Below are 12,694 nucleotides of genomic sequence, written 5' to 3'. Positions count from 1 at the left end.
TATATATATATATACAATATATACAATATATATATATATATATATATGCACATACATATCTATATAGGTACTGACTGCAGTTTGTGTAAAGTAAACATTTATTGTATATAGAGAGAGAGGATGGAATTAATAGATAATTTTGTTTGTTTATATTTTGGTTTCTTCTTCTTTTTCGTCTTCTTTTACTGAACATGTATGACAAATATTTTACAATGTTCTTTAGTTAATTTATTATACTTGTTATAAATCATGTTATATATTCACATTTATATATAAGACTAAATATCGATTTCAATGGTATGACTTTTGAATTTTTGCATATTTACACCCATCAGCGATAATTTGAAGTAGTTTTGAGCAGTTTTGTTACTTTATTTCTAACACTTGGAATTACCGCCAAAACGAATTCCATGCTGATTTACGCATGTCGGTCAAACTGTTTGCATTACTTTTAAGTTCTAAGAATTACAAAAATTTGACCATGAAAGGCACGTCTTAGATGGAGTAATACTTGACTTGGTCCTTGCATTTCTAAGAGCAAAATGTACACGTTAATCATTGCTTAGTGTATACTTGTTCACTATATAGGATCCGTGATTGTTTTAATACTAGAGTTACTGTGTGTTTTTTCAGATCAAAAAAAAAAAAATATTACAAAGTATGTAAAGTTTTAGCATTTTTCCATGAAAAGCTTTGTAAAAGCCAATAGTCAATTTTGTGTGTGACTCAGATATTCATTCCGAAAATGGTCCTCATCAGTTTATTAATAAGGCCGGGATTAACCGGAATAAAATTTGGTTTCTAACTTCTTTCGAACTTGAAAAAAAATTGAAATTAAAATTTTATCTTTAATTGTGAACGACGTTCCACAGCATTTTTGGATATGTGGGTGACGGGCGGTTTCCCGAAAAATGTTTACGGAATGAAAACTCATACATGAAAATATGGAAAAAGTGCCAGTACTTTTTTAAGGTAATTTACTGTCGGCATGTATACGGTCAAATCACAAAAATCTTTTAACCTTAAACTTTTGATCGATCAAGGACTAAGCTTTTCTTTTCCAACTTTCGCCATGTCAAAAACATTGTTAGTTACAGTGGCCCATAAGGATAGAAATAGATGTAAGCAAAACGTGAATAGCTCTAATGTTAAGCATTTTTTATTCTTTGGTTGGAGCACTGAAAACTGTTTCTTAACAGAGTCGGCATCAGCAAACCCGGCTTGACTTACATATAAATGTGAAAACTCCGACCCGCCGATGTTAATCAAAAATACATAGTTTACAATCTATGACGTATAGAGAATTTATTACTTCGACGATATCGTTGGAGAAATGCTATAGACCTTGACGCAGCCACAATATAGGCATGACTTGCATAGATGTTCAAATTCCTAGCGATATTCGTGCAAATCTCTTAGTTATGGTGTTTTTACGCATTTTTTTTTAAATTCGCTTTGGCGAAGAAAATTTCAAGTTATTTCGAATCTTTTAGAAAATGTTGATTGAAGGTGGATGGGTATTCAATAATCACGCCAAGTAAATATATATTTTCTTTTTCTTTTTTTTTTTGGTTTTCTTTTCTTTTCTCATTTAGTGTAAATGCTTATTATATATATATACATATATATATGTATATATATATTTATTTTTTAATTTTCACTTTAGAGAAATTCATTTATTTATTATTATTATCTTCCTCTTTATTTATAGAGAATTGTTTTGCTCTTATTATAATTAAATAAGCTTTTAACTTTTGCTTTTTTAATTATTTAATAATACATATATCGCTTTGTTACTGCATTATGCAAATCTTTATTATAATATAGAGATTATATAACTTAAATTATTGCTTTTAGCTCCTTTTTGGTATTTTTATAGGGAGGTTTTTTCCCAATTTTTATTTATATTTACCTTTTAAAGCCAAAAAAAGAAAATACCTTTATTTCTTTTTTCTCACTTATAAAATAAAACGCCACGAGTTCAAGTCGAAGTACATTTTTTCATTCATATTTTGCACTTTAAAGCAAAAGCATAAATATATTTATATATAAAAGTGTCGATAAAACTATTCAAAAAAAAAAAAAAAAAAAAAATTAACGTTCAATCCTATAGCACTTTCAGTAGTCGTAGTTCTAAGCAGAATTCTAACAGAATTAGTTGCACTAAAAACGTAATAATATTGCATAACAATAGCGACAGCAACGGTACCCGAAACTATCTTACGAAAGAAAGACGCAATGCAACGCATTTCCCAATGGCTTATTGCAACAGACCTTATCTTCATCTTAACAAACTTAACAAATATTGCAAAGTCTTAAAATTCTTTAGTAATTCTCCTCAAGTTATAGTGCAATCAGTTCCGGATATGTGTATGCTAACTGAAAAAAAATTTCTGAAGATTGATCTCAATATTTGATCATAATACTACAATACGTTCATAGGCAATGCGTTCATAGTTTGCAAAGTCAATGCCATATCCCTTAAAAAAATAAAAGCAATAACAACGTATAATAGTGGTTGTAGTACAGTCGTAATAGTAGCAGTAGTAGCAGTAGTAGCAGAAACATTAATAGTAATAACAACTCTAATAGTAGTATTAATAATAAACAAGTAAATCAAACGATAGCGAATTTACGGAAGGAAAACTTAATCCTTGCGTTAAGCTTAGAAACAATCGGGACGAGTAACACTAATAGCGAATTCAATATTACGAGAAATATTACTAAAATGCCAGCCATAATAGGAATATAAACAATGGGAACGAAAGTCTGCAGGCTTTGAATGTGCGAGACATATACAACATCTATTGGGTCTGATAACACTTGCCATTGGATCTGCTATCACTTTTACACCTTTTCGATAGCTTTGTTTGCCTCTGTGAAGATAATATTGAAAAATTTGATACGATACTCATTGAAATGAATGAAGAAAGAAGGCTGAATTACTCCTAAAAACTCCTCCAAGTGAACTAATAATAGCGATTGTTGGGATACAAAGTCCATTCAAAAATAATATCGAATTGCTTCCTAGATGAGTTTACCTCACAATAAAAATAAAAAAGCTATATAAAAAGCAATAAACTCAAGTAGCGACTTCTTAGTGGCTATGGCTATGATCATGGAAGCAGTTATTACCAACTATTTATCAACATTTGTTTTTTTTTTGGTTTCAAATATGGCCAATCGGCAAGTAAATGTCTGCTGTACAGTCAGCAAGGAATGTCGAATGGTGATATACAGAGATAGAATAGTAGAAGCATTAGCAGCAGTGATTTTAATTGAATTATATATACGAGTATGAGATAATAGCGAAACTCCCCTAGATGATGTCCATAGATCATTGCACCTGAGCAAATGAGAGTTGAAAAAGTATTCACGGGAATGTTTTGCGATGTAACTTTGAGGCATAATGCATAGATAATAACAGATCTTCAACAAATCTTTAAGTAGATGCACTTTTTGGAGGAATTGATTACAGTTGTAATACTAGCACTTACAGATGTTGTAGGATGTCGATTAGATGTCTCATGTTTAATATTTCGAGTTTATTTCATTTCAATTCAGTTCAGCCACAATTTTTTTTAGATTCATCTGACCAATTACGTTTGCAATTGTAATAAGAGGCTTATGTTATTTCATTAACAAGTGACAATTAGAAGGTCGCGAAAGTCGCGAGAAAGTCTGCTAAATTTCAATTCAATACCTATTCAGGGATTGCCCGGGGTCGCAAAGGTATTATATCTATAATGTTCGCACAGTATAAGCGGTTCCTTTTATGGTTTGTATTGAATCCGATATGGAAATAAGATAATAAACGTCGTTCAAACGCCTGAAATCAACCTAAACTTCTCAAGCGAAAGTAAAGCTATTAGCAGCAATCGATCTTCGTCTGATGATTTTCAGGTGATGCGATCTGCGTACTTCACGGTGAATGTCTTAACGTAGGTAAGCAAATTAACAATTTCCTTTAAACTGCTTCGGTAGCGTCTACATGACAACGATAGAAGAGCGACCATGGCCGGATGGACGCGTAGATCTCTACATCTAACAAACGACATATGTAATCTTTTACCGATATATGGATCGCAAAACTTCTTCGATCGGCATTTTATAAAGCCAAGTACCGATCTAACTTTATTAATAGAGAGAGAAATGTGTAAATAAAAAACGGAGCTCAAAAAGTAACCTAAGATCGAAAAGCTTCCCTGTAATATCTGCAGCTTATTTCGTGATTCCTATTCTCTTATGGCAGATCAATGAGATAATGAGATAACATTGGGGACGACTCAGTCATAAGTGCGAGAGCGTTTACAAAATATGTCAAGCAAATAAAATAAGACTTTAAGGCTCGCTTGAGGAGGCAACTTTCTTAAGTTTACCCAAACTATAATTGAATTTCAATTAAGAATACATTCATTTATACACTATTGAGGATTTCTACTGAACACTTTTCAGGAATCAAGTCGCCATTGATGAATAGGACAACAATGCACCTACAATACTAACTCCATTTGATTGATTATTGGTTGGCTTTATGAGCATATGTTCAAGCCTAAGTGTTTATAGTAATACTTTTTGCCAGCAAGTGTGCGTTCGTTTTCAAGGTTTTTGAAACAAAAAAAAAAAAAAAAGAGACGAAACTTTACTTTAGGATATAACCTTTAGAAAATGTACAATTCAGAAGAAGTTGTATTAAAATGCAAAACGCTGTGCAGGCAAATGATTGCATCACGAGATATCTAGCGGCCATCAGTTTATTGAACTGAGCTGACACTGCATCTGAGCAAATGACGTACCAAAAAGCCTAGGAGACGTTATTTTACTTTTTACTTAGAAATTCAGAATCATTAAGCTTATTAAGCTTACATAGCCTCACTTTGAATGGCTATGTTATTGCGTGGCATGAAGTCTTGATATCTTTGTTCTTTCGAGTACAAATATCTGTTTTCGAGATCAAAAAACTGCTCCATTACAAATATTTGTTAGTTTTGAACAAACAAAAAAGGAAAAATTTACTTTTTTTTATTTGTTTTTTTTTTTTTGTTATTTTTCGTTTTTTTTTATTTTTTGTTTTATAAGAATTAATTTCTAGAAATCTCTACCAAACGTTGTTTTTTAACTTTGTCGTTTTTAGTTGCTTTTTATATAGTTTTTTTCTTTTTTTTTACATTTTATGTATATATTCTGTCAAAGCTTATTAATTATTTTTATATATCTAAGCTTAAGCTTATCCCGTGTATACGTACTACATATGTATATATATATATATATATATATACACATATATATAAATCATTAAAGTAATGCATTCACCTCATATATCTTAGATGTCCGTATTTGCTACGTATACAAAAAAATAGACTGTGAGCGTAATTATTCATCCGGAACGTTCCTCTGCGAAGCGTAACTAACTAATATACAAATTGGAATAGATTATCGCCTTCTTTATTGTATTGCATTTATATTGATTGATACGCCGAGACCTACCTTATAAATTCGTTTCAGTTCTTTGGGGTATCTTTGCGCCAGTGACGCCAATTCTAGTTGCCGTTGTTGTTGCATGTAGATCAGTTTCCATATTTTCGGTTCTTGTTGCTTTTATGGCTAAACGATTGTTACCTTTGGAAGTTATTGTGGATGTGGTTGTTATTGTGGTTGGGGTAATGCTTGTTGAGACAGTAGTAGTAGTACGTACCCGTTCCCCAATACCGGGTCCGATATTGGTATTGCTGAATAGCTTGATGTGCCTTAGAGAGTTACTTGGCCGACTAGAAATGGTGCTATTACTGAACGTGGTCGCGGTAGTGGGCGTGGTGTGTACACGTGTAGTTCTCATAGACCATTCATTTTGCTTCAGCAAAAACTGCTTGACATTGTATTCCATTTGGGCAATATCTACATTCTGGGTGGTTGTATGCAGTTCCGCTTTAATGGCACGAGTCTTATCACTATCGTTAGGGTAGTATTTGTAATTAAGAATATCACAAGTCGGCTGCTCGGGTATAATTTGTGATGATTGCGAACTTGAGTCTGGATTATCCGAACTACAAGTAACGACAGTGTTGGCTGCAGTCGCGGCGGTGTAGGCTACTGGTAGACCTGATCGCGAAGTTCTCCGATAATAAGTTTGGGGTGTGCTATAGATTTGCGAGTTTTCTTTTAATTGCGTTGTTACAATCATATCACCATTGTCGACATTATTATCCGACTTAGGTGACAAGGACTCATCTGAGGTTTTTATAGTATCATCTTGACTGCTGTTAGCCAACGCGGTAATTTGTGGTGTAGTTTTATAGCCCGAATCTAAAGATAACTTTTCGACGGATACCGAGTCCAATTGATCGAGTGTTGAAAAGGAAGAAGGCTGATCCGTACCAGAGGAGTCGCACTGTATTAAAGTACTTAACACTTGCTGTTGCTGTTGTTGACGTTCCATTTGTTGCGAGTTATTTTGTACCCACTCGGCTACACGGCTTAGCTGTTGCCTACGCATTAAAACGCTCTCTTGAAAATCGATCGCTTCACTTAGCGAACTCGATTGCGTGCCAGTGTTAGTATTTGAAGATTTCTTCGAGCTCACCTCAAAGCCGTTTGGTGTAACACCTAATGTTTTAGTTTCGTCAATTTCAGTCTTGATTTCATCTCCAATAGTATTAGATACAGACTCTTTTACAGTAATTTTCGTATTCATAGAAATAACTTCCACAGCACCACCGCCAGTGTCATTAACATCGCTTACCATTTTTAGTTTTCCCTTAGTTGTAACATTTATCCCGTTATTACTATGCTTAATACCTTCCCCGTTGTGAGGGCTTAAGCCGGTTTGGGAAGACGTTATTACCTCTTTACCGTCCTCAAGTTCCTCGTCCAATAAACGCTCCCTTCGTCTATAGATAATAGGAGTGACTGCCTCAATAGACTCTATATTATCCAATAGAATATTGCTTTGTCCATTTTGTTGTATGCGCATAGCGCACAAACGTGGTCCTCGATTTTTGGGATTTTCAGCCTTGAAGCAAATTAAATTTGAATTCTCAAATTAATTTCTCTTCACTTCATCACTTACCTTAATCGTCTTTATGAGATTTCTGTTGAAAGTTTCAAACATTTTTGCACCTTCGCAACCACTGCTAGTCCTACTCCATAGACTATTCGCACTGCCGGTTATGTGCGATTTTAAAAGACTATTCGCATGAGACTTTATCGCACTGCATGTGCTGGCCGATGGCGATTTCATATGCTCCCTATCCTTTAATTTAATTTGAGTTTTTAGTGACTCTTCACAGTCTTCTAATAAATTACTATGCGAACGCGAATTGCTTAATAATGGTTTAGCTTCTTCTTCCAACTCCTCATTACCATTTAAGTCTTCGATAGTTTTCTTTTTAGTAAGCATAGTATGTTCTTCTAACATATCAAGTGCGGTACCACCACCGTCCATAAAACGTCTTTGATGATAGCCTACAGTTGCTGTCTTCATATTATCTAACACAACGCTATATGTGGTTTTTTGAGTAGCTTTTCCCGTTGTCGCTCCGCCGGCTAACGTACGCTCGCATAGTCTATGATGCCCCAAAATTGGATTTACCATTAGATCATCCTTTTTAGCCGGCGTAAATAGTTTGTCAGCATCGTTCAAATCTGACATTGAACTTTTGGTTTCTGATATAACTGAATCACTTGACTTTAATAAATTCTTAGTAGCGTATGGACTATTAGTGCGTGAAGGTGAGTTCAAATTACTGTAACAACGTAAACACAATTGCGTTAGAGGTTCATTTAAGTTACCGCTACTGCTCGTATTCAATGTAAATGGAGTTTGCGTGGCGACAGTATAGGATCTCGTCAAATCGGCGAGCACTGTTAAATCCTTGGAACATTGACATGTATCGCAATGCTTCACTTCACCAGCTTTCAGCTCATCTTCCAGATAACGAGCCATAATCACCGGCGATATCATATCGTTATCGTTTATAACATTTATGTTTGCATTCAATGATGACATAGAATTACATACGGATGCTGTTGTTATTGTTCTCGCTGCTACGATTAACGATTCATTGCCATTGAGATTTGTGTTGTTCGTATTTATAGTCTCGTTAACACTATTATTCATATTATTGTTATTATTATTATTACTACTATTGCTATTATTATTATTATTGTTGTTTTGATTGTTATTATTATTATTATTCTTGTTGACGGTGTCATTATTATTATTATTATTATTATTATTATTATTATTGTTATTGTTGTTTTGATTATTACTACTGTTATTGTTAGTGTGATTATTATTCAGATTCAAAGATGTTTCAGAATTGCGTTTAGCATCTGTTGGTAAAATAAACAATAAAAGGAATATATTAGATAAGCATAAAGACACATACATACAAAACATATTACAGCAATCGTTGTCAAATAGAAAGTATATATATATATACATATATTATTTATTATGTATATACTTTTAAAAATTATTAATTTTTTTTTTTTTTTTCGAAGAAACGTTTCCCCTACCAAAAATGTACATATAGCGTAACATAATAAAAAAAAAGAAAGAATTGTATTTACTGGGTACGTAAATATGAAACCGGAAATAACGGACATATATGCCTGAAGCTGTGCGGTTCTTTATAGTTTGGACATCTGGCAACAATCAATGGTCGTAATATCAGCAGAAATCGCAGCACAAAAATACCCTTTTTAACAACGAAAATGCCGAATTTGTGTGATGGGCCATACTTCGCATAAAAATATATATTTATCAATTTCATATAAAAAATTTATATTTTCTACACAGAAATTTCGGTTTCAAGTGCATATACCTGGCATTGAGGGGTAACAAGTTAAACGAAACAAAATTATCATATGACTCTCTATAGCTTAGCGAAGAAGTGTCAAAACGGGCATACATTTACTAGGACCTTATTTTTTACGTAAAATTCGGAATAATGCTGAGCGAATCCTGACACGACACGCAAGTATTCATAAAGCAATTTTTCAAATAACGTGTTCTAAAAAAGTGGTTCGATCCGGAGTACAGTCAATAGCATTTGCCCTTGGGCCAAAAAGCATCAGTGTAACAAATATTCTCAAAATATCTCAAAACTTGCAGCCTGAAGGTTAAAGACAAAAAAAACAAAGGTAGACAGACGAACAGACGTACAGACAAGCTTAAATCAGTATGATTAGTGGTCTCTCATTTCAAGTTCTTCCGAATGTTGATTACATTCGCACAAACTTATATTCATCAAAGACTTAAACAAAAATGAATGGGTTTTACGGAAAGGAAATTTGATTGATTTCAGGGACTTGAAGGGAGAATGGCATTATGATAAGGAGAATTTTTGGCAGGAAACCAATACACGCTCGCATGAAAAGTAAATATATCTTTTTTTTTGCGGACTCACAAGTTTAGTGGAAGATCGAAACAGGCTTATACTTAATCGCCAGTAATGGTAGCTCGCCAGGAAAAGCAAGTAAAATAAATAGAAATAAAAATATATGCAAAGAAACGTGCAGAAACCAGCACTGATCCGATGTTTTGCTTATGGTATTGGCTTATAGGTAATCTCTTTATGAGTTGACAAAACTTCCTTCGTCTTCCTTACACTATTAACTCAACGTGTGCTTCTGTCAGTTACTATGCTGTACAATTTTGCCTAATACCTTGTATAAAATAACTAAAAAATTTCGAAAATTGTCAAAGTAAATCGATGTAATTTTGTAAATTTTTTCCAAGTTAATTATGGGTATCTTATGGGTATTTTATTTGCGTTAAGCCCCAGAAGGAAAATAATTTATATGTCTATTAGCAGAAAAGAAAAGTATAAAGTCAACTAAATAAATTATCATGTCTCCTATAAAGAGCGCAAGCAACCGCTTAACAATGGGAAGCTCTGAAAGCCACTAAATATTCAATAGCAGTTGTTCTTTGATATTAAATTCAAGTAAATATCGAAAAACAAACTATAAAATTTTCTCAATATTCTGCCCTGCGATATGGCAAAATAAATTTAATTTCATTAACGTTTAAAAGTAGGCAAGGAATTTTTTTTCGTCAAACGCGTAACTTTTTATGCTTCATTAATATCTTAATTTTATTAAAAATTATTACAAAAAAAAATATGTAAATAATTAAACTTTATTTTAAAAAATGAAAACAACACAATTAACGATAGTTAAACAAATTAGTACAATAAATAATAAAAATTGATATTTCAATAGCAATTAACGCTTAATGAAAACCATAAAAATCTCTTATTGGTTTTGCAAAAAAAAAAAAAGTAGCGACAGACAAACAATCACAGAAATGAGAATAAAGAAAAACAAGTAGGTATATAGTCGGGCAAAGCCGATAATTAGATACCCTACATAACTTCGCCTAGTACCGTTTACTTTTCATGAAAGCGCGCATATCAGAGGACGCCCAAAACATCACATGACATGATCCAAATTTAAGCAGCGCTATTTACTTCGCAAGAATTTTCCATTCTTCTGTTTTCATCATGAAAAACTAGAAATAAGGACTTGTTTTCCGGAGAGCCCCTATATATGCTAGAGTTTAATAAATAGAATTCCTACAAGTATTTTTTGCTAAATTATTTCCACGGATGAATTTTCGTCATAAAATATTACAAACTAAACCTCTTTCTGAAGGCCTTAGTATTCATGAGAAATCATATATGGAGCGGACTCCAAGGAACACACTCATGTAGTTTAAATTTGGTTCACTTAATTGTTATTTCAATTTACAATCACAATTAGGCCGGTTTGGACATATAGGGGCTTACATATCCTGAGAATCTTTATATGTGGTAAATTAGGTGAGGTTGATTTCTTTGTCAATTTATTATTATAAATCAATTTTCGTCATAAAATATTGAAAGTTATACCTTTTTACATTATAAAGATTCAGTTTTAAGTTAGTTAGTTATATGAGAGAGCTTTCAAAAAATTGCCCTTGCCGAACCAAAGTTTTCATACCAATTTAGCATGGTGGAATGGTCGAAAAAATGAACCAATCCAAACCATTTTCAATAGCGTTTGTCCTTGAGCTAACAACACAAGTCGGTAGGTATATCTATCCACTTTATCAAAATATCTCGAAAATTTCGATGTGTAGATTGAACACAACAAGACATGGGCAGACACCATGCGGACAGATGGGCAGATGGACACACAAGTTTAATTAGATACAATAAAAGCTGGGTGCATCTTGAGCCCTTCTCGATGTTACGTACAAATCGCATACCCGCGTATCGCAAGTTGTGTAGGGTATCAAAAAGGAAATAAATAACACACACACAGAAAGAAAATACTCGCATACAAACCACAATAATTTAAAATAAATAACGTTAAATAACTGAAAATAAAATGAATAAAACAAGAAAAGGTAGCGAAGTAAAAAAAAAGAAGAGGTTTTGTCTACTAACACTTACCAAGGCCCCTCATTGAATAAACCATGGCGGTTGGTGGAAAGGGGCAAGGCGCCGGCGGTGGTGAATCGGAAGCAGGAAGCACTTTATAGGCAGCTGTAGTTGTAACACCCACACCTGTAATACTACTCTCCGAATCTGAATGCGAATTCGTTTCCAAGCGCATATAAGCCGAAACCTTTGATTGTATATCGAGCGGTAGCTAAAAAATTTTAACACATATATCTTGTTTATTAACTGCCAGCTATTAAGAAAATAAACAAAAAGGACATACCGCAGATACTTTTTGTGGTAGAAAACTATCAGGTTTACAGTGCAATAATTGTATGGCCAAGCTAATATCAGCTTTGTAACGTTCCTGTTGCAAAAGAAGAGGGACATTGATACTTTTTATATTAAACGAAATTCTATAATACGTATGTGTATGTGTATGTTTGAAATTCAAATGCTCTGAATATACTTTAGTGTATTTTGATATTATTGTACATATTGTCTGTGCAGTCATTTTTTTTTTTTTTTCTTCTTCTTTTTTTTCCACAATGCGAGCACATTGAAGAGATGCTATGAGTTAAAGAGAAAAAGCACGAAAAAGAAATGGAAAAAAATTGTCCAGAACTAAATACCATTAACAACTAGTTTGCTGGTAGTTGGAACTCAGTTGAAATTTTTACACGTTATTGTTATTAGTCCGGATATTAGGGAGTCTATAACAATGCACATGCTATTAACTTATCCTGCCTATTTGGAACGCAACATGCAAAAAAGTAGTCATCAACGCGACGATAAAGTGCGATAAAGTGCATCGCGTCATTAATGCTAATGTTTTGTTCAATCGTTTATTTCCACACATAAGGACTATTGTATATCGAGCGGTAACTGAGATTTGTGCCAACATTTTATTAAAGATATATGTAATTATATATTTTGACCATAGGGAAAAAACACAAAACAATTTATCGATATATATATTTTTCATTTTCCATCTAGCAAAGCAAACACTAATCGCAAACTTATCAAAGCAAATGTACCGGATACGGATAGATCGTCGTCACTACAGCGGCTCGTGGAACTTCGAAGCAAGTTCTCCTTTGAAATGTTGGCGTAAATTTTTAACTTTCATTTAACGTCTAGTGCTTCGCATATTCGAAGCAGGAGTAACGAAAGGATGACAAGGAAATGCCAATAAAACATATCGGAATATATGCGAATTTCCTCCTCTGTAGATATTTATATTCAATATATTATATATAGTCAAA

The 12,694-nt window shown here is 33.2% G+C and overlaps 2 protein-coding genes across 2 annotated transcripts in view; both read right to left on the bottom strand.

Moving 5' to 3' along the window:
• Positions 1–5,278: 5,278 nt before the first annotated feature.
• LOC119645185 (mucin-22-like) lies at positions 5,279–11,519 on the bottom strand. Its single transcript, XM_038045171.1, has 3 exons — positions 11,442–11,519; positions 7,067–8,105; positions 5,279–7,009 (listed from the first exon to the last, which is right to left on the bottom strand). The coding sequence occupies exons 2-3, from the start codon at positions 8,003–8,005 to the stop codon at positions 5,489–5,491; spliced, it is 2,460 nt and encodes an 819-aa protein (XP_037901099.1). The 5' UTR covers positions 8,006–8,105; positions 11,442–11,519; the 3' UTR covers positions 5,279–5,488.
• The window catches only part of LOC119645186 (tight junction-associated protein 1), a 63,271-nt gene continuing 62,007 nt past the window's right edge, over positions 11,431–12,694 (bottom strand). Inside the window, exons 3-4 of the mRNA XM_038045172.1 lie at positions 11,713–11,796; positions 11,431–11,640 (exon numbers count right to left, since the gene is read on the bottom strand). Coding sequence (XP_037901100.1) covers positions 11,431–11,640; positions 11,713–11,796 — 294 coding nt within the window. The remainder of the gene's footprint in view (positions 11,641–11,712; positions 11,797–12,694) is intronic.

This window comes from Glossina fuscipes, unplaced genomic scaffold (assembly GCF_014805625.2).
Source record: "Glossina fuscipes isolate IAEA_lab_2018 unplaced genomic scaffold, Yale_Gfus_2 1, whole genome shotgun sequence".
Classification (NCBI taxonomy): Eukaryota; Metazoa; Arthropoda; class Insecta; order Diptera; family Glossinidae; genus Glossina; species Glossina fuscipes.
Note: the sequence above shows the minus strand (reverse complement) of the source record. Positions and strands in the feature narration are given on the sequence as shown.